Genomic DNA, 18,737 nt, shown 5'->3' with positions numbered 1-18,737 from the left:
AATAACAAACAACTTTTCTTGATTATTGATAGTCTACTGATAAGGTGTGGCTTATTTGTTATATTATGTTGTCAACAACATTTTGATCCTCATCTATTTACAGGAGTCTCATCAGGACGTTAATGTGGGTACATTTGTAGTGGGCAGTCTTCTGTGTACCCTAATAAAAGACGGCCCTAAACTCTATTATGGCGACACATAAGTAGATGCTCACCAATGTGCAATAGTAACGATTTCTACTCACTCAGGAGTATTGATTCAGATCCATGGATGGTGAGTTCGTTTGGAAGGTAGCCTTGCGCCCAAACACCATGGTATCTGTTTCACGGTCTGGATGGGGGCAGGAACCGATACAGTGAAGTGGGACCAGTGTGTCACAGTGAATATCTTCCCTTTCTTCAAGCTTGCACAGGAGGGATAATGCATTTACTGTGCAGAGTACTGGAGTTAGAGATTGACTATAGAAACCTGGAAATCAGGAGCAGCAAATACGATTAGAAAGCAAGCTCCCATCATATGTTCTGAAGCATTATTGATATTAAAGCTTCTTTATAGAGCACATATGATCAGATCAGGCAACCTAGGAACCGTGACCATACAGAGTCCCTTCACTGATCGTGTTCCTTCATAGAGTACCAATCGACAGCATAATGGAAAAAAACATTGTGCCCTTGTGCATCATTCTGAAAATTGAATGGTCTCTCAGAACAGCTCGGATGTCTCCCCTAACAGGACTCAGAAGAATTGACACCCAAAAGACGTGTATCAAACCTCCCTTTCCAGGTATGGTTGTTGTCAAGAACAGCATTGGCCCACTTCTGCCTATAACTGACTATGCAGCGTGCTCCAGATTTCTGAGGAAGCTCCACTGGATGTAGGCAACACTTTCCTTTTATGCTGCGGGATTTTTCAGTTGTCTTTATTCTGTTATCTATGAGGTATTGTGAATAGATGGAGGTGTTGACATGCACCTGGATTCCTAGTCTTGGCAGTGTCACCTCATCCTGACTTTGTGAAGCTGAAGTCTTTTGTCTCCAGTGGATGCTTCCTTGCAGCTGTTACTAAATTTGACAAAAATAATTTTTCCTTCTAATTTCTGCAACCTACCTGCTAATGGTCAGTCTTGAGTGTATTAATTGTAACCAATCTGTATACTATCTACCCAGCTTGCAGCAGCCAGGTCCCTTAACTTCATTATTGATGTGACTTTTGACGTACAAAACTACATTGCATAAATAGGTAAATCAGCTCTCTAGCACCTAAACTGCGACACTCCTACCAAGCATTGGTGCATTTTCACCTATTCAGAGCTGCATGGCGTACCCAACCATCATGGAACTCGTTTAAGGCCAACTTCCATGCAGCATCTTAAATCGTGGCAAAATCCAGTGTATACTGATGTGATCAGCCTGCACATGCCCCTGCTAGTAAGTAAAATCAATTTCAATTCTGCTTTATCACATATAAAAACAGTGATTCCCTATGACTCGTAGCGCACAAGGTGCAAATCCCTCTCCGTAGTATAAATGGCAAAGTTAAGAAGTCAGACGATGAGCCTAGCTATCTTATGTTCAGTACCCAAACTGTTGAATTCATGGCCTGAAATTTAGTGACTCTGTCACACTGGTATTACTACCGATAGCCCTAATGGCCTTTCTCTTTATGTCCTTCTCCACAGAGGATTAACTGGAAGTGGGTTGATGTTCTTCTCTCTAATGACTCTTCATTCTACTATCTGATAGACTTCTAGCCGCAGATTCCTTACTTTAGAATCTTACCCAGGTATCAGACTAGATCTGGCGTCATTGGCGTCCGCACCAAAAGTGGCGTTTGCAGTGTCCTATAAAGGCACCACCTAGGCACCCTGACATCAGTTCTTTTCTTTCCGTGCCACTCAGTGCAGATCTGGGAGGAACTACCCCGTAGTCACTTTTTGACTAATTTGCTTTTGACATTTTGTTGAAGTCTTTTTTTGTTTCAAGCCCTGCAACGCCTGTCACTGACGATGTCGGTGATAAACCTGCACCTTCTTTGCCTATGGTGCCTCGAACAAGACCGTGACCCGAAGGAGTTTCCCACCTGCTGTGCAATGCAACATAAGGCCTTGAGGGAGTGATCCCTCAAGCTCCTGGCGGCTCAATGCTCGAGGTCCCAGTCGAGAGGAAGGTCACGGAGTCCGAGGTCATCATCCCACTCTAAGTCATTGAGCTGTTTGGGTATGTCTCATTTCGGCAAAAAGAAGTTGAAGCGTACTTCGACTTCACCTTGTTTATCAGCTGACGAGGAAACGTCCCTCAATGCCTAGGTCCACGGTTGAGCCAACGCCTGTGCCGACTCTGTGCCTGCATTTGCAGGAGCCTATGCAACCCTGCTCACATTTAGGAGATTTATGAGGCTTTGTGCCTCATAGTTGAGCGGCCCATTCCCTCTGGAGTGCCTTCGGGCCACATGGGTTCTTAAAGGACTCCTACTGGATCCATGCTGGTGGCTCCGGTGCCAGTCGGCCCCAAGGATCCACAAATGGATCCAAATCAGTGCCGGTCATGCCATGTGGACCCTCCCCAGCGCTGGTCCCGAGGCAGACACTACCAGCTTTATCCCCATTCTCATCCCCGACTAATCACGGAACTGGAGGGGCACCGTCAGGAGATGACTGGAGCCATGCTTTCCAAGCATGAGCCCTATTCCTATGGGCTAAGACTTGGGAAAGAATTGGAGGGGTCATTGGACCCTAAAGAATACCAGCCTTATGACTCCTTGGACTGGTGTGAGCATCTGTGTGAAGCCAGAGGACCGGACACTTCTCCAGGTACTGGCATGCTTTCTCCAACTACGGTGGCTATGGAAGAGGGCGCGTCATTTGCAATGGTGGTGCGAAGGGCAGCTGAGGTCCTGGAGCTTAGTTTGCCCTCGGTGGCAGTCAATACTAATGTCTTGATGGAAGTGATTCAATTAGGAGTGGCCCCTTATGAACCACTTCTCCCTTGTAATGAAGCACTTACTGATGTCTTGCTTGGGACCTGGTTCAAGTCCAGCTCAGGGGCTCCTGTGAACAGGACAATTGCCGTCCCCCTCCACCCTGCTCCAGGGTACCATAAATTCAGCTTGGAACAACCTACTCAGGAGAGCTCGGTTTTTCAAGCCTCCACTTCACATGTAAATCCTGGTGCATTCCTAATCGTCCCACCGGATCGGGTATCCAAGAGGGTGGACAATTAAGGCAAGAAGATGCTTTCTTAAACCAGCCTGGCATTGCAGTTGGTAAACACTGCATGCCTTTTGGGCCTCTGTTCCTGCGCTCTGGGATACGGTTGTGCAGGTGCTGCCTACGGTCCTGGAGAAGGCCCGGGCTGTGCTCTCCCTGGATGTTACCAATGAGAGGGATCCAGCTAAGTTCATCATTGAATGTTTACTAGGCAGAGCAATTTCATTGACCGTGGCCCTGCAACACCATGCCTGGTTAAGGACTACTATCTTTTCTGAGGATGTCCAGACCTCACTCATGGACACGCCATTTATTGGCTCCTGTCTCTTCAGAGACCAGGCAGATTCAGCCCTGGAGCGGTTTAAGGACAGCAAGGCTACAACCAGCTAGGTGTCTTTCTTTGTTTCAATAAAGGTTTAAAAAAAAAAAGGCTACAACCAGCTCCTTAGACCTTTCTTTACCATTGTCACCCTCAATCCGCCTTTCGCTCCTTTCGTGCCATGGAAGGGGTGTACAGCCGCGTCCTTACCCGCCCTGCCATCACGGCTTGCAAGCTTTTCCAACCTCTGCGTGGCCATGGACACAGTACCTATTAGCCCCGTAGGTCAGGTGGTCAGCAGTCTGGTCATTTCAAACCCTTTGCCCAAAGCTGTAGAACTCAGAACCCTCCTAGTCTCTCCGTTTACCATCATGGTTGCCCAGTGGGCAGCAGGATTCGCCATCACTTGCCCCACTGGCAGTCCATGACATCAGACACGTGGGTTTTGCAGATTGTCCAGAGGGGCTATGCCTCCCCTTCGAGACTACCCCTTCTTACGACACGCTGACGAAGGACTAACTATCTCTTCTCGGCCAGGAAGTGACAGCTCTTTTGGCCACGGGAAGTGCTGATGCCAGAAGTGGGTCATGGTTGTTAATCCCTCTACTTTCTGGTGCCTTTGACCTATCCTTGACCTGTGCTCTCTCAACTTCTTCCACAAGGAGAAGTTCAAAATGCTCAATCTAGCTCAGGGCCAATTTGCCCTGGACCAAGGAGACTGGATGGTAGCGTTGGACTTGCAGGGCGCATATTTCCATATCTCCTTCCTACTTGCTAACAGGCGTTACCTACGGTTCACACTGAGCCAGAAGCACTTTAAATTTGCTGTGCTCCCCTTTAGCCTCACCAGCACCCCTTAAGTATTCACCAAGATGATTGCAGTGGTTGCAGCTCATCTGCGGAGATCAGGGGTGCCAGTCTTCCCCTATCTAGACTACTGGCTGTTAAAGGCAGGCTCACCCCAGCCATGGGTCTCCCACTTCCTGTCTACAGCAGACCTCATGCATTCACTGGGGGTTCATCGTAAACGTGCCGAAGTCACACCTGACTCCCTCTCAGACGCTCCCTTTCTTCTGAGCTGTTCTGTATACAGTGCAGTTTCCGGCCAATCCCCCTGAGCGCCGAGTCCAAGATATGTAGGCTACAATACCAGTGTTTCAGCCTATATCCTGAAGTACTGTGAGACTGACTCTGAGGCTCTTGGTCCTCATTGCCTCCTGCATCTGGGTAGTTAAACATGCTCTTTGGCATATGAGTGCTCTGCGAAGGGACTTGAAGTCCCAGTGGGCACAGCGTCAGGGAAATCTCTCCAACATGGTCGAGATCTCAGAGCGAAACTGCAAAAGACCTGCAGTGGTGGCTGAAGAACCGTGAATAGATGACGGGCTGACCCCACACCCTTTCCCAGCAACAGTTGACTGTGGTGACAGATGCGTCACTCCTGGGCTGGTGCAGCCATCTGGGAGAGCTGGAGGTCAGAAGACCTGGTCTCCGTCATACTCTCATGTCCACATTGACCATTTGGAGCTTTGGGTGATCCAATTGGCATTGAAGGCCTTTCCTCTCTCGATCAGAGAAAGTCTGGTGGAGCTGGTCATGGACACCACCATTTGAAACTGCAACAAACCGGGTGGGTGGATCATGAACCCTTTGTCAAGAGTGTCTGGCTCTGTCAGGGCATTTCCCCTGGTGGTTCAACACCTCGTGAGTTCTCCGAACGCCAGGGCAGATAAACTCAGCCGTTCGATGCTTAGTGGATCATTAATGGCGTCTCCATCTGCAGGTGGTGCAAGGTCTCTTTCAAGAATTGGGAGAAACTTTGTTAGATCTGTTCACCACTGCCATTTCCAAAGCGGCTCTCACTCAGAGATGCCTTTCTGGCAGTACCACTCCTGCCCAGAGTTCTCACGGACGTCACCAGGCCCAAGTCATTCTTGTTGCTCTGGTTTGGGTATGTAGAGTAGAGTAGGTATCCCGAGCTATAGAGCATGAGGATCAGTCCTTCGGCCAGGCTGCCTCTTTGGGAGGATCTTCTATCGCTACAACAGGGGAGGATCCTTCATCCTAACATGCATACCCTCTACCTTCTTGCGTGGAGATTGAGCAGCGACAGTTGACAACTTTCAACCTTCCGCCTGAAGTATGTGATGTTATCCTGCCAGCTATGAGTCTCCCCACCAAAGCAGTATACACCTGCTGCCCGGACAAATTTGTGACATGGTGTGCATCCAAGACCATCGACTGTCTTTCTGCATCCCTTTCCCAGGTTTTATATTTGTACTCTTTGGCCCAGCAGAGCTCTGCTTTGGGCAGAGTTATGGGCTATTTCTCAGCCATTTTGGCATTTTCTATGCTGCTAGGCCAACCTTCTGACATGTCACCTGTTGTGGCTAGGTTCCTTAAAGGTCTCAAACTTACATTTCCTCCCAGGCCATTTATCATTCCCCAGTGGGACTTGAACTTAGTTCTGACATTTTTGATGTGCGAACCTTTTGAGCCGCTAAATTAACTGCTCACTGTGGTTGCTGATCATAAAAACAGCTTTCCTAGGGGCCATTACATCATCCAGGAGGGTAAGTGAACTGCAGGCACTGTGTGTGCACCCTTCTTATACCACCTTTTACCCAGATAAGCTGGTCCTTCTAACACATGCCCCCTTCCTTCCAAAGGTAGAGACACCCTTTCATGTAGGCCAAAATATCACCTTGCATTTCTTCTTTGTTCCACCTCATTCTTCTGAAGAAGAGGAGAGACTCCACTGCCTGGACCCAAAAAGAACATTGTCCTCCTACCTTGATCATACCAGTGAGCTGTGGGTAGAAGATCAACTCTTCATTGGATATGTGGGAACTAAGTAGGGGAAAAACTGTGCAGAACCAGACCATCTCACGATGGATAGTGCTTTGCATAAAGATCTGCTACGCATTGGCAAAAAGCAACCCCCTGAGGGCTTGCATGCTCATTATACCAGAGCTAAGGCTGCGGCCACTACATTACCTTGCGGAGTGTCTGTCCTGGATGTCTGTCAGGCAGATATGTGGGCATCTCTGCACACTTTTAACAGACACTACTGCCTGGACAGTCGGTCCGTCTTGATGGGCACTTTGCCCGTTTGGTCCTGCAGGACCTTTTGGTTTAAATCAGTTTTGTAAACCTACCTCCGGGAAGGAATTGCTTTGATATATTTTCTAAGCTTAGGAATCTGCGGCTAGAAGTCTCTATCAGATGAACAAGTTGCTTACCTTAAGTAAACCCTTATCTGGCACACTATCTAGCCCAAGATTCCTTACTGATCCTCCCTGCTTTGGGAACTGATTATAGTGTGAGGGTCACCCTTCCAAGGGCCTTAGAAATTCACACCAGTTGTCAGTGTTCCTCAAGGCTCAGCGCTCCTGGCATGGAAAGTCACAAAAAGAAACTGACGTCTGTGCACAGGGGTGGTGGCTAATGACGTAGAGCCGAACAACGCCATCTACTAATTAGCAGGGGTGTAGCTCAAAAAGTTTCTGGATCTATTCTGTCTCCTGGGAAATGTTCTAAGGTGAGGAATCTGCAGCTAGATAGTCTCTACCAGATAAGACGTTACTGAAGGTAAGTAACTTTTTCTTCTGGAGTCTTATCTAACCATGTATTTGATTTCTCCACGACCCCCAAATTAAGTGTGTCAATGTGTATATTTCTGTTCACTCTTGGGCCCGAATTACAAGTTGAGGGAAAATTCTGATCCCTGTCCAAACGTGTTACACAGGGAGCGGAGTTAGAAGTTGTGTGATAATTACAACACCCATGCAGTTTTCTCCTGAAAAATTCTAGCAGGTCAAACTTGCCGAATTTATCGGGGGGGGGAAGGCAAAACATGTGAAATTTGTTGTGTTTAAATTGATTTGGCATTTATGCTCCATTTTCCTTTTAAAAACTCACAATAGAAGGTATTTGCCACATCTGGGTAAATACCTCACCCCTATTCTAATGGTACTTATTGAGTGATAAACACCCCATCCTATTCTGACAAACTCACCATGAGGATATAAGTTTGTCTCTGTACACATGCCGTGTGTTGAAGGTTGCGTGAATACTAATAATGCTTTTTTCCAATGGTTGCCAAGTGAAGAGTTAACATTCTTTTGTGTTTAATTGCAGATACCGGTTTGGGGGATTCTGTGTGCTCGAGTCCCAGTATTTCGAGTACGGCCAGTCCCAAATTGGATCCTCCTCCCTCACCTCACGCCAACAGAAAGAAGCACAGAAGGAAGAAAAGCACCAGCAACTTCAAGGCAGATGGTGTCTCAGGCGCAGCTGAAGGTAAGAATATTCTTCCAATGCTTCCTGCCGCCAATTGCTATTCTGAAGAGGAGCAGTTTCCCTTGAGTTTCTGTACCATGCTGTAGCCCAGAGACGTCTTCAATGATCATGCGCCTCCAAGGCTTCTGTAGAGAAAAGTGTTCTTCCAAGGGCACCACGTACCAACAGAAAACAGCCAAAGAGAAAGGCATTCTCCTGGAACAATGAGCCAACATTGACCATGCCCAATGAGTGTGCTCATGAAAAACCTTTTCCATTGGCTTTATGTGCCCAGTGCTCCTCTGGAGAAGGGTGCACTACTATTAGTTCATATAGAAAAGTAGTGCTTTAGGGAAGGGCGCCATGTGCCTAAATACTGCATAACGGAAGAGGATTGTCCTTTGGCTCTGTATGTCCAAACATTGCTGTAGTGAAGTGTTCTTTCCAATGAGTTTGTGTGCTAGCGGTATTGTTGAGGTTATCGTTTTCTCACGAGTATGTGTGCTTGGCTGCTTTTGTTAGGATGTGTGGTCTTATAGTTTTGATGGGTAGGTTCATGTATACCACCGTTGAGAGTGTGGAGGACATTCTGCTAAGCGCCTTAGAGCTGCTTCAGTAAGGGTGGTTTCCAACGAATCTATGTGACTGTGCCCAGTTGTAGGATACATACCTAGTCCTTATGCCCAGGCATTGCATAAAGGATGAGTGATCTGATATTAATCCTGGAAACCTGCCATGTAGTTTCTTCTCTGTGGCTGTATTACTTCAAATCACTGGTGAGACTGGGCAACCAGCATCGCAGGAGGGGGAAGTGATGCAAAACTATGAAGGTCTCTGGAGAAATAAAAGCTGCAAGATACAAAGTAATAAATGAACATCTGGATAAACAGTGTCTCACACTAAGGGACAGAAGTGAAGTGCATACATTTCTATAAAACTACTTTGCGAAGAGAGACAGCAAACGTCTGAATGGGTTTGTGGGTATTTTGGCTTGGCTGGGTGCAGTGTTGAAGATAGTCTCACCCTTAGTTAACTAATTCACTTGTTTTTGGCTGTATATATTGGTGTTGTTGGCATTTGTGTGCACAAGGTGTGATTTCTGTATGCCAGCTGAATAGCTGTTGGTCCAACTATACCTTGATATATTGTGATTGCCTATTTCAGTAGTGATATATTTTCTATTTTAAGAGAGAGACTATAGACAGGCTGTTTAATCCAACTCTTTGCAATAGGATGCCAGTGCAAGCCGAACAGGGGTGGAAGTCAAGTGTTCCGGGCTGACTTTCATCAAAGATAAACCATTGGAATTAGTTTGAGAACATTTGACAGACCCAGCAATGCTTTTTCAATATGCCCAATTAGCAGAAGTGGTGTCCCTTATGTTGGTCAGACAATGAGAGGCCAGTAGGAAAGGATCCCATGATGACCTACTTGTATATACACCTAAAAGGCACATGCACACCATCCTTTTTGTAGGCAGGGCAAACAACACACATCTGTCCAGAAAGGTAACAAACTAAAGACAGTGCCACACACACAATGAGCTCCAACGATCAGAGATCTTACCGTTGACCTTTGGAACGGATTTACATAAATCATTCTAAATCTTAAATGAATTTCACTTAAGCAAGTTGCTGTTCATCCACCAGCCTTCCTCCTAAGGACACTAAATGTGTGTGTGAGAGTAAAGAAGCTCAGCACTTTTCTAACCATATTTTGAGCCGTTTCATCGGCATATGTGGAAATTAAACTAAAGACCCTACAATAGACAAGCAGTTTTTTATGTAACTTGAAGAGATTCTGTGCATTTATATCACTTTCAACTCCGTAATTCAAACCTCAGTCGCTGTATATTTAATTTGTCTTTGTGCAAATGGACATTGTGCGCCTGCTCAGAAAGGAAGAAAATAAACTAGCTCAGGACCTGGTCTCCAGAACCTCGCAATTACAGATAGAGGAGCTGATGTCGAGCAGTGTCAGATGTTGGTGAGAGGTAACCACACCAGGGTGCAGATACCATCACCATCCACTGCCTGTCATTGACAGAAGATACTGGACTCATTACTTTCTACAAGGTAAAATCCATCTGAAAATTGTCCCTCGGGCCAAGATACTCGGCACAAATGGATTTGCTCCATGACAGTACTTTGTGGCATTGGTCTCAAATGTAGGTTCCTGATCATCCTGTAGTTCAATAAATCTGAGGAGTTGTGAAAGTTTCCTCAGCCCTCCGTTCACTTAAGGTTTTTGCTCCTAACAGTCAGTGAACTTTCTCAGTATGGTTGGCACAAGTGTTGTTGACCAGGAGGCTGAAGGAATGGGCACAGGGAAAAGGAAGAGAGAACGTCTACTGGAGCTACGAGGGGTTGGCACAGCACAGATATGCTTCAACGTGCCATGGTTTTGGCCTCCTCCAACACAGCTTTGTGAAACTCCATTGGTAAGTGCTAAGCTTCTCAACACTCCCCCAAAGACGTCTGAAAATAGCCCCTAAAAATCAACTAACGTGGAGCTGTGGGGTTATGAAGGGTAGTGCTGTTGTCCAAGTCAAAATGGAGCACTTGGCTGTAGCTCAGAGCGCTCTCTTTTTTCTGCAAGAAGTCCAAGAAAGCAGAGTGTTCCCTGTATATTGGAGCTGAGGAAATGTTCACATTCATCTGAAGGTAATGGACTTCATGGTAATATGGAAATTCATCAAGTGATTTCATTCCAGGGCATTGAGTCTCGCTGCTGTTTTTTCATAGCTTGAAGGCGACGTGCGGAGAAGGGAATAGTTTTGTGTTTGTGTCTGTCCTCTGCCCCCGCTCGACATTTTTATTTTATTTTCCTCACAACTATTATCGCCCGCCGCCCCTGCCTCTGCCCTCCTCTCGTCGGCTTCCGTTCCGTGCTCCACCTGCTGCGAGGCATCGGCCGTTGGCGCGCCTACCAATGGGCCATGGCGCCCCCGTTGGGACTTGAGGTGCTTCTGCAGCGCTTGACAGTCATTCTCTTATTAGGGTACTCCGGACCGTGAGGAGCCGGCAGGACTGATGTGCGCAGACCGGGCCGCCGTGTAATCAAGGGGCGCCAAATCTTCCGCGCGTTTGTGGCCACGCACTGATTGGGCACAGTTTTAGGCCATCTTCCAGTCAATTATGCGTGCCCTGCCGTGCTCCCGCGAGCCTGGGGAACATTCCGGGCTGTCGTCTGGGCTTTGGCTGACAGCCCAGTGCTTCTGAAGTGTCTTTCTGCGCAGTCGTTCTGGGATAAGTGCTTTTTAGTTGGAATTGATTACCTTTCGGTGGGCTTTTTTCCCCCTCTTTTGCTTAATAGCGACACGGCGTTGGCGAGGGCCGGAGGTGAGGGATGAAGGCATTAGCCACTGAGTGGATCTGAACTCCTAGTCGATTTTTTTGCCTGCCCTGTTTCCATCTAATCTGTATTTAATGATGTGGCGTTTGATAATATTTAAGATGAATCATTTCGGCGACTGCTGAGCCTACATGTTCAGCCCTTGTCGAGTAGGGACTCTTCGTCATCGTCCCTTGGTCCTCTCACATGCCTCTTTCTCTGTCTCTCTCACCCTCCCTTTCCCTCCGTCTCCCTTTTGCACCTCTTCCTGCCTTACTCTTTTGGCTCTCTCAGTTCTAATTTTTTCCTTTTTTCTGAACCTTTCCCTTTTCTTTACTCCCACACCACTCTGTTCCATACACCTTTTCTTTCTTAATTCCACCCTCTCACCCTTTTCTATCCTAATTCATTGCTTCTGAGTTTTCTCTCTGCGCTCTATCTCCATTTCTCTCCTCTTCCGGTCTACTCTCACCTGTCATTTAATTTAATATTTTCTTTGTCCATCAACCTTTTTATGTTTCCCCGTCATTCCCCTCCTCTCCTCCAAGCTCCCACATTGCCTCGCTCTTTTTCCACTATTTCCATTTCTTCTAACCAGACTCCCCTCCTCCCATTCCCTTCTTGTTCTTTACTTTTCTATCCTTTTTATTCCTTTAAAACGCCTCTACTCCACTTTTGAGTGTCATAGAATTAATCACGCTGAATCAAACGAAGTCTCTACGTTGAGCCTGGTGCCCTGCCTCTGGTTGCATGGGCCCTACCTGTGGAGGTTTCAAATAGCATTGTGTGTGACAGCAGAGGTCACTGCTAAAGCTGTGCTTTATACTTTTAATACTGTTGTTGCACATGATGTTGCAGATTTTGAATGAGGTGCAGTGAGTGAGATGTATGTGGTTCTCCGTATTGCATTAGCTTTGGGCGTTGTTGGTCAGCACTGGCCAAGCTGTGTCTCGACTCCAATAGTAACATTTTCAGAGGCACTTCAGGTCAGAATTTGTGTTGTGCTGTTCTCTTGTTTGAGTGCCAGAAAGCATTTAATGATTTTGTGGCAGTACAGGGCAGTGACGATGAAAAAGTTGTGTTTACCATATGGCGGAAAGTGGAGAGCTATGCTACTAATGCCCACCTGAAGTTACCTGGTGTAGGTTGAAGGAACCTTCTCCGGCAGCACACAAGTATCCTACAGACCTCACCTGTGCAAAGAAGAGGGGAGGGAAGGAACCGTGATGTGTGCTCTAAAATAGTTGGAGATGAATCAGGATGGATGAAGTCCTTGTGCATTGGCTGCTAGTTATTGATACTCTTGTGGAACTTTGAATCACCTGGGACTTCACTTTTCAAGCCCCTCTTCCAAATGATAGTTATTCACCAAACATTTTCCCCCAGATTGTCCATCAGGCAGCCTATGTTTTTCTTTTAGTGAAGGTGTAGTATGCGCCTACAGGATCGCTATTCTCGACACCGAAATCTATGCCTTAAGGATCCTGTCAATTATCTGCCCTCCACAAGAGCGGTAATATCTCCAATCACCTCTCTGCTACATCCCTGCTCTGCCATTTTTTACTGGTTTCCTTGGAGAATTAAGGAGTACTCCTCTTTGGCACAAGGACTTGTCTTACCATGCAGCCTATCCCAGTTCTAACTGCTGTGTAGTATTTCTGATTGGAATGCTTTTCTGGGGTTCTTGTTTTCTGGTGTGTCACCACACTAGTGGACACGATAGGTCAGTAAACCAAAGTCTGTACTTCAGAAATCTGCGTGTAGCCTGAGTTTTGAATTCATGTAGTTCCGCTCAGCCTCTACTCCTTTTGAGGTAAATGAAATGGGCTCTGTTGAGTTGTGTGATAGCACTTGTTATTGGCCACCAGAGACAAGTTTGAGGCATGCCCTAAATAAGCATACAGATTATACCTAGTCTCAGTATGAATCATCACATGCTCCTCCTGTCTTCGTTCTCCTGATGTCCCTCTTTGGCTCATGCTCTGGTCCATTCACCCCAGCATTGCACCACTTTGGCTTAAAAGTGGCTTTTCGTCAAGGTTTGTGTCCAGTACCCAACATGGCAGATGGCAGTGCAGACTGGCCCAGAAATCGCAGGTGGATTGCTCTAACACTATACACAGTTTTAAATGCTGTGTAGAACTGGCATGTTAATGATGGGCAGCACACTGCATTTCCACTCATAGGAGAAAGCGGTATGAGGGAGTCCCCTTCAGAGCTCCCAGTAACTCAAGCAATAAGGCGCAGGGAGTGGGCGACGGCACTCCGATGAGCATACAGCGATATGAGACATGGGTCATGAGTAGGCCTGGCAGATATTTTAATTACACTGGCGAGAGTAGCATAATTTCAGAAATAGCTTGACATTTTGCGTAATTTTTGCACAAATAAGACTTGTTTATGCAGAAAATACCTTACCATGAGACGTTTTTTAGCTTGAGCTAGTCTCCTGTCGGTATCTTGAACTACGTTTCCCTCTAAACGTAACCGGGAAATAATAATTTTGACAAATTTTGAGGAATTTCGTGGAATGACCGGATTGTGCCCACCCTTTAGTCAGGAGTGCGAGCCCCCGCGCAGCTGTAGGAGAGTCATAAAGAACACCCGCCTGAACAGGGGTTCCTGCAGAGTTTAAAGTGATGCGGCACAGGCGACGAGCGGGGGTCCGCGCCCTGTAGTGCTCTCACTAGCACAGACCCTAGTGACTCACTGGAACACAAGCCCCTCCGACATAGGGGGTCCATGCGCCTTCTCTGCCCCGGTTGCTTCTGTGTTTTGCCGGCGCGTTGGGTGCCAGAGTTCAGGCGGCGCTGCCAGGACCCCGCTCCGCGGTCTCTGGCGAGGGCCTGCGAGGCTGGAAGGTGCGGGGAGATGAACTGGGCTCCGTCGGCGGCATCCGTCAAGTGCCTACCGGCAGCGAGGCGTCCATCCGTCTCTGTGCGCGCCTCCCCCCGCGGATTGAAGCCTTTTTATCAGCTGTGTCAGGCTCATTATTCAGGAGGCGATTAGTAACAGCCAGTGCTGCTTAAGCCATTCATCTGCTCGAAGCCCAGCCCGCGCCCTCTCCCTCCCCTCCACCCCCCAAAGTCCAAGTCTCAGGGGGGAGAAAAAGAACCAGAGGGAAACAACTCCTTGACACATGCTCCCGACGCCAAGACGAAGTTTTAATATCTATCTGTCTGTCTCGGCGAAATGCAGCGGAGTTTGATGATAGTCAATTACCGGCGGCCTCGGTGGGAGATTCCGAACAATAAGGCGGGTGATGCCAGGCTGCGCGTTTCCACAGAGCTGCGCCCTGTCACCCAGCGGCATCCTGCCCGTGCTCGCGCCTCGCTCTCCCCCAGAGAGCCCCGCCTCCCATGGAGTCCTAACATGAGCATATTGTACCTGTACTGGCGCCACTCACCAAGGGGTAGGGCCTGCACCACTGATTGAATAGGATACAAAAATGCAGGTGCTGCCATGATGCATGTTTCAAGTTGTGTGCCATGCCCTCTGCCCATCTGTTGCTTGACTTTCAGTTGTGAGGCACAACGCTGGATTATAGGGGCAGGCACCAGGACCGATTTTCAAGGTGGCAACAATCAAATATCTGGAATGACTTCTACATGAGAATCATGTAGAGACCTTGTTCACTGTCAAAATCTGGCATGGATCTGACCTTTATGGAGCGCAATTAGACACCCATGGTCTATGTGAATCTCAGACCTTGCTTATGAAGACTTGGGAATCCATTGTGCATGTAGAGGACACTGGACAAATCATCAAAGAACCAGTATCGTCTTCATCTGCTTCCAAGACTGAGTCCTGGTTCTTGGGTACTGCGGTCCCACTTGGGATCGGACTATGCTTTGGGTCATTCTATCCTTATCAAGAAGCTGTCTAATGCCCTCTTCAATGACACATGCACGTTCATAGCATTTCTTTAAAATGGGTGTCTTTATGCATGAGAGTTTCACTCTCCTAGGGGTGCAAAAGATTTCTGGTCAATCTACCTCATTTCCTACTTTAATTGCCTCATCTCTCCCATGATGATGGTGCCATCACTCTTGAACACCCACTCAGCTCCATTATAAGCAGGCGTTTCTTCCAGCTTCATTAATTCAAGAAAATCTAGTTGTTGCAGTCTCCTAAACAGAAGGCCCTCCAAGGTTGTGCCACAATCAATGCCCACTTTGATTATGCCAACTCCCCTCTCTTAGTCCTTCCAGAAACTCTTTTAAATATATTTAGGTTAGTTACAAATGGTTATGGACTGAGAAAAAGGGTCCATCTGTTGGGAACCAAATGGCTGCATGTCCACCGCTGATATATGCAATGTTCAAGAGTTCTAATCCTGGTCACGTAGACTCAGCATGCCAGTGCTTAATTTGAGCTGGTGATTTCCAGTGCTCGGCACCAGCACTTAATTGTCAGCACCGACCCTAGTGACAGTCAACCCACATGGTAGTGTGATCGGTCAAATATGTGACATAAGCACAACAACAGTATTTAATTGGTCGATATACATTAAAAATGAATAACATCTGTCACTCACACCATTATTATAGCTTTGGGTGGCCTGGGATAGTTTGAACTGTCACACTTCCACCAGTGCCATGGTTAGTACTTGTATTGGTTCTGTCATTGGCAGTGCTGGCAGGGGCAGTTAGTGGTGCAGGATACAGTAACTTCCTGAGAAGGGCCCTGGCACTTACTAGTATTATTTATTTTTAAACAAATTAAGCACTTCAAGCCTGCTATCCTGCCACGCTGGGGAAAGTGCATACCTTAAGTTGGGTATTGGTAACATTTGTTGTTTATGGTGCTTCGAGATAGAAAAAATGTGATATTCAGGGTTGGAAAAAATAAGTAATTTATTGTTATTGTGTTATAAATACTGCACTGCATCTCTGTGACGACAGGATCCGCTTCAAGGTTGTTAGGCTATCATTTAAATTCCCACTAGGCATCACCCTGCTTATCACACATTTAAAGTCACACCTGGCATCCCCTGTATACGCTGAGATGCCCTGACAAATTACTCCTGACAGTGTCAAATTTTATTCTTTCCTCCAAAGAGAAAATACTTTTACCATGTCATGCTGCTTTAATAACCCCCACCCTAAATATTTCCCCCCCCCCCAAAAAAAAATATGTTCCATCATACACAGCACAACTTACTCGTATGCACAGGTATGACACTGTCTGTTAAACTGTTTAAACAGAAAGCTTGCACAATAAAGGGAGCAATCTTAGTGCATGTTTGAGCTATAGCAAGAATCCACAGCCAAACTGCCCCTCCACCAATTTTCGTCATTACTGAAGTGGATTTTATTGCTTTTAAGGAAGTGTTTCTGTTTTGGAAAACAAATACTCAATAATATGTTTTTCTAGTATACGGTTGGGAAGACTATTGTATGCAGTTTTGTGAGGCAGCAGCTTTCCCCCTCATTCTTTGTGCTCCATGTTGCTGCAAGATGGCAATGTGCTACTGCTGCTTCATCAATTTCCAAATAAATGTCTAGGCGGGAGGCCATTCCTAACTCAATCACGTTGGAAGTAAATGGCACATCTCCTAGGGAGAGTATTGCACATCTCTCCAGCCACTTTTCTCTGATTCTTACGTCCATACCCTCTGATTCACCTTGAGTGTTACAGTCGGTATCTTCAGCTTCTGAATTTGGTTTTTCAGAATCACTCGTGTCAAGATGGCCCTCGCCGTGAGAGAGACATGGCACTGAAGTGTAGAGCCCATGGTTCAGTGCTGAGGGATTCTACATGCTTGAAGCTAAGAGTCTTAAGTTTTCATTTACACACTTTGGCTGCTCGGGGTTTTGATGTGTCTGCAATTTGACCATATTATAAAAGCCAGACAAACGCAGTGTCTGCAAAGCAGCGAGTCATGAATACGACTGCACACTACATGCACAAACTCGATCACGGCATAAAAAAATTGTGTCATAGAGAAAGATTTGCCAACCATTCCACAGGAAGAACTCTTTGCTGGTTCCCTTTTGTCTCTGTGCTAAAGTAGTTTGAGCAGAAAGAAGATACTTCAAGTATATAGGCCTTAAACTGTGGTACAGGTGAAAATCGATCCTGCACCAACAAATTCCTCTTGAATATTCTGTTAGCTTTTACATTTGTTTTCGCTCCCCCTGTGCAAACCCTTTAATGTAGGAAACCTTATCTCCTTTAATGTCATGATGCTTCTTTGAGTGAATGTTTTGCACTCTAGAACTAAGAAATCGGACTAGATGAAGTGTTAAACATGGGTGCCATTTGAGATCCCAGTCCAGCAGGTAGATATGCTCTTTTGGTTTGATGCACTAGAGCAGGAGTTTACAAACCTTTTTATAACAAAGTCTGCATCTAACAAAAAATGTGGGTGGGGTTACCCGCATGAAAAGCATGTAATATTTTCTCACAGTCTGAGAATGCAATAACATTGACGTGCATCTTCGGGTTTTTCCTCAAGCAATATAGACCAAAAAAAATATTCATTAGTTCTTTTTAATTTATCATTGTGCATATATGTAACATAAAACATTGGCAGCCAAGCCAAACATTTTACAGCGTGGTTGAGGAGAACATTCTAAAAGAAAAGTCTAAATATATTGCGGCAGTTAGCTATTTTTACATCAGTTTGTATAGCAGGAAACGGGGATGATCAAGCTGAAACTCCTGCAGAGCTTTGTAGTGGTCATTGGGCCTCGTCGGTCTAACACGGCTGAGTAGTCATTGCTAACTTTCCTTATTTCATAATATCGTATTTAACATTTCACACGTTACAAATATGCTAATCTATTTGGCTTATTAAAGCATATTTTGCCAAGCACATGGGGAGGCACTTCTGAAGTGGATTCGAAAGCTATAGTTATCTTTACCACAACCTCGTCTTCGCCACTCCACCTCTCCCCAAAACCCTGCTGGGGACCACCATTATGATTAAGATGACTTGTTTCCCGAAAGCCGTATCCCAGTTGATAGCAGGTCGTCCAGAGAGGGATCTGGGAAGGACCACGAAATATAATTCTCTTTGGAGCTAACGCCTTAATGTATAAAAAAGAAAATTCAGAAATTCACCTAAAAACATTTTAAGTGCAGTTATGATGTATAAATTAAAAACCAAATGAATACTGAAATTCACAAAGTATTGTTTGGAGCACAACCATAACCTGCACAACAGCATTGCAAACCATAACTCACACGTCAAATGCAATGGTCAACACTTCACTATTAATGAAACCTAAGCAAGTACAAACATAAATCATCTTAAAATTGCATATCACATTACCCTCTCCACTTTTGGCATAGACTACTAGGAATGTTCGCTTGTCTGTATTATTTATTGGCATACATAGTATGAAGTCATAACATTGCACTTAGAGTACGAATTATGGTTTGCATGTCGGCCGTTCAATGGGGATTAGGGACTGTAGAGCCTGGCCTCTGCCCACGGCCTTCAGCCAAGAGCAAACCGGCATTTGCCACACAGCACTTCACTGATATTGACCCCCTCTGCCACCGGCTCAAGGGAGTTGGCCAGGACCCACACACAAACCTCCATGAGCGCCCAACCCCAGCTGTGCACTACCTTCAAACATGCACTGCAGG

At 46.2% G+C, this 18,737-nt stretch overlaps 1 protein-coding gene across 5 annotated transcripts in view; it reads left to right on the top strand.

Moving 5' to 3' along the window:
* AGAP1 (ArfGAP with GTPase domain, ankyrin repeat and PH domain 1) overlaps positions 1-18,737 on the top strand; it is a 1,249,585-nt gene that overhangs the window by 987,662 nt on the left and 243,186 nt on the right. For all 5 annotated transcript variants that reach the window (XM_085645106.1, XM_085645103.1, XM_085645105.1 and 2 more), the window contains one exon: positions 7,665-7,826. In XM_085645106.1, coding sequence (XP_085501232.1) covers positions 7,665-7,826 — 162 coding nt within the window. The remainder of the gene's footprint in view (positions 1-7,664; positions 7,827-18,737) is intronic.

The sequence above is a fragment of the Triturus cristatus genome, chromosome 3_1 (genome assembly GCF_964204655.1).
Source record: "Triturus cristatus chromosome 3_1, aTriCri1.1, whole genome shotgun sequence".
Classification (NCBI taxonomy): domain Eukaryota; kingdom Metazoa; phylum Chordata; class Amphibia; order Caudata; family Salamandridae; genus Triturus; species Triturus cristatus.
The sequence above is the reverse complement of the archived record's forward strand: the minus strand, read 5'-3'. Positions and strand labels throughout refer to the sequence as shown.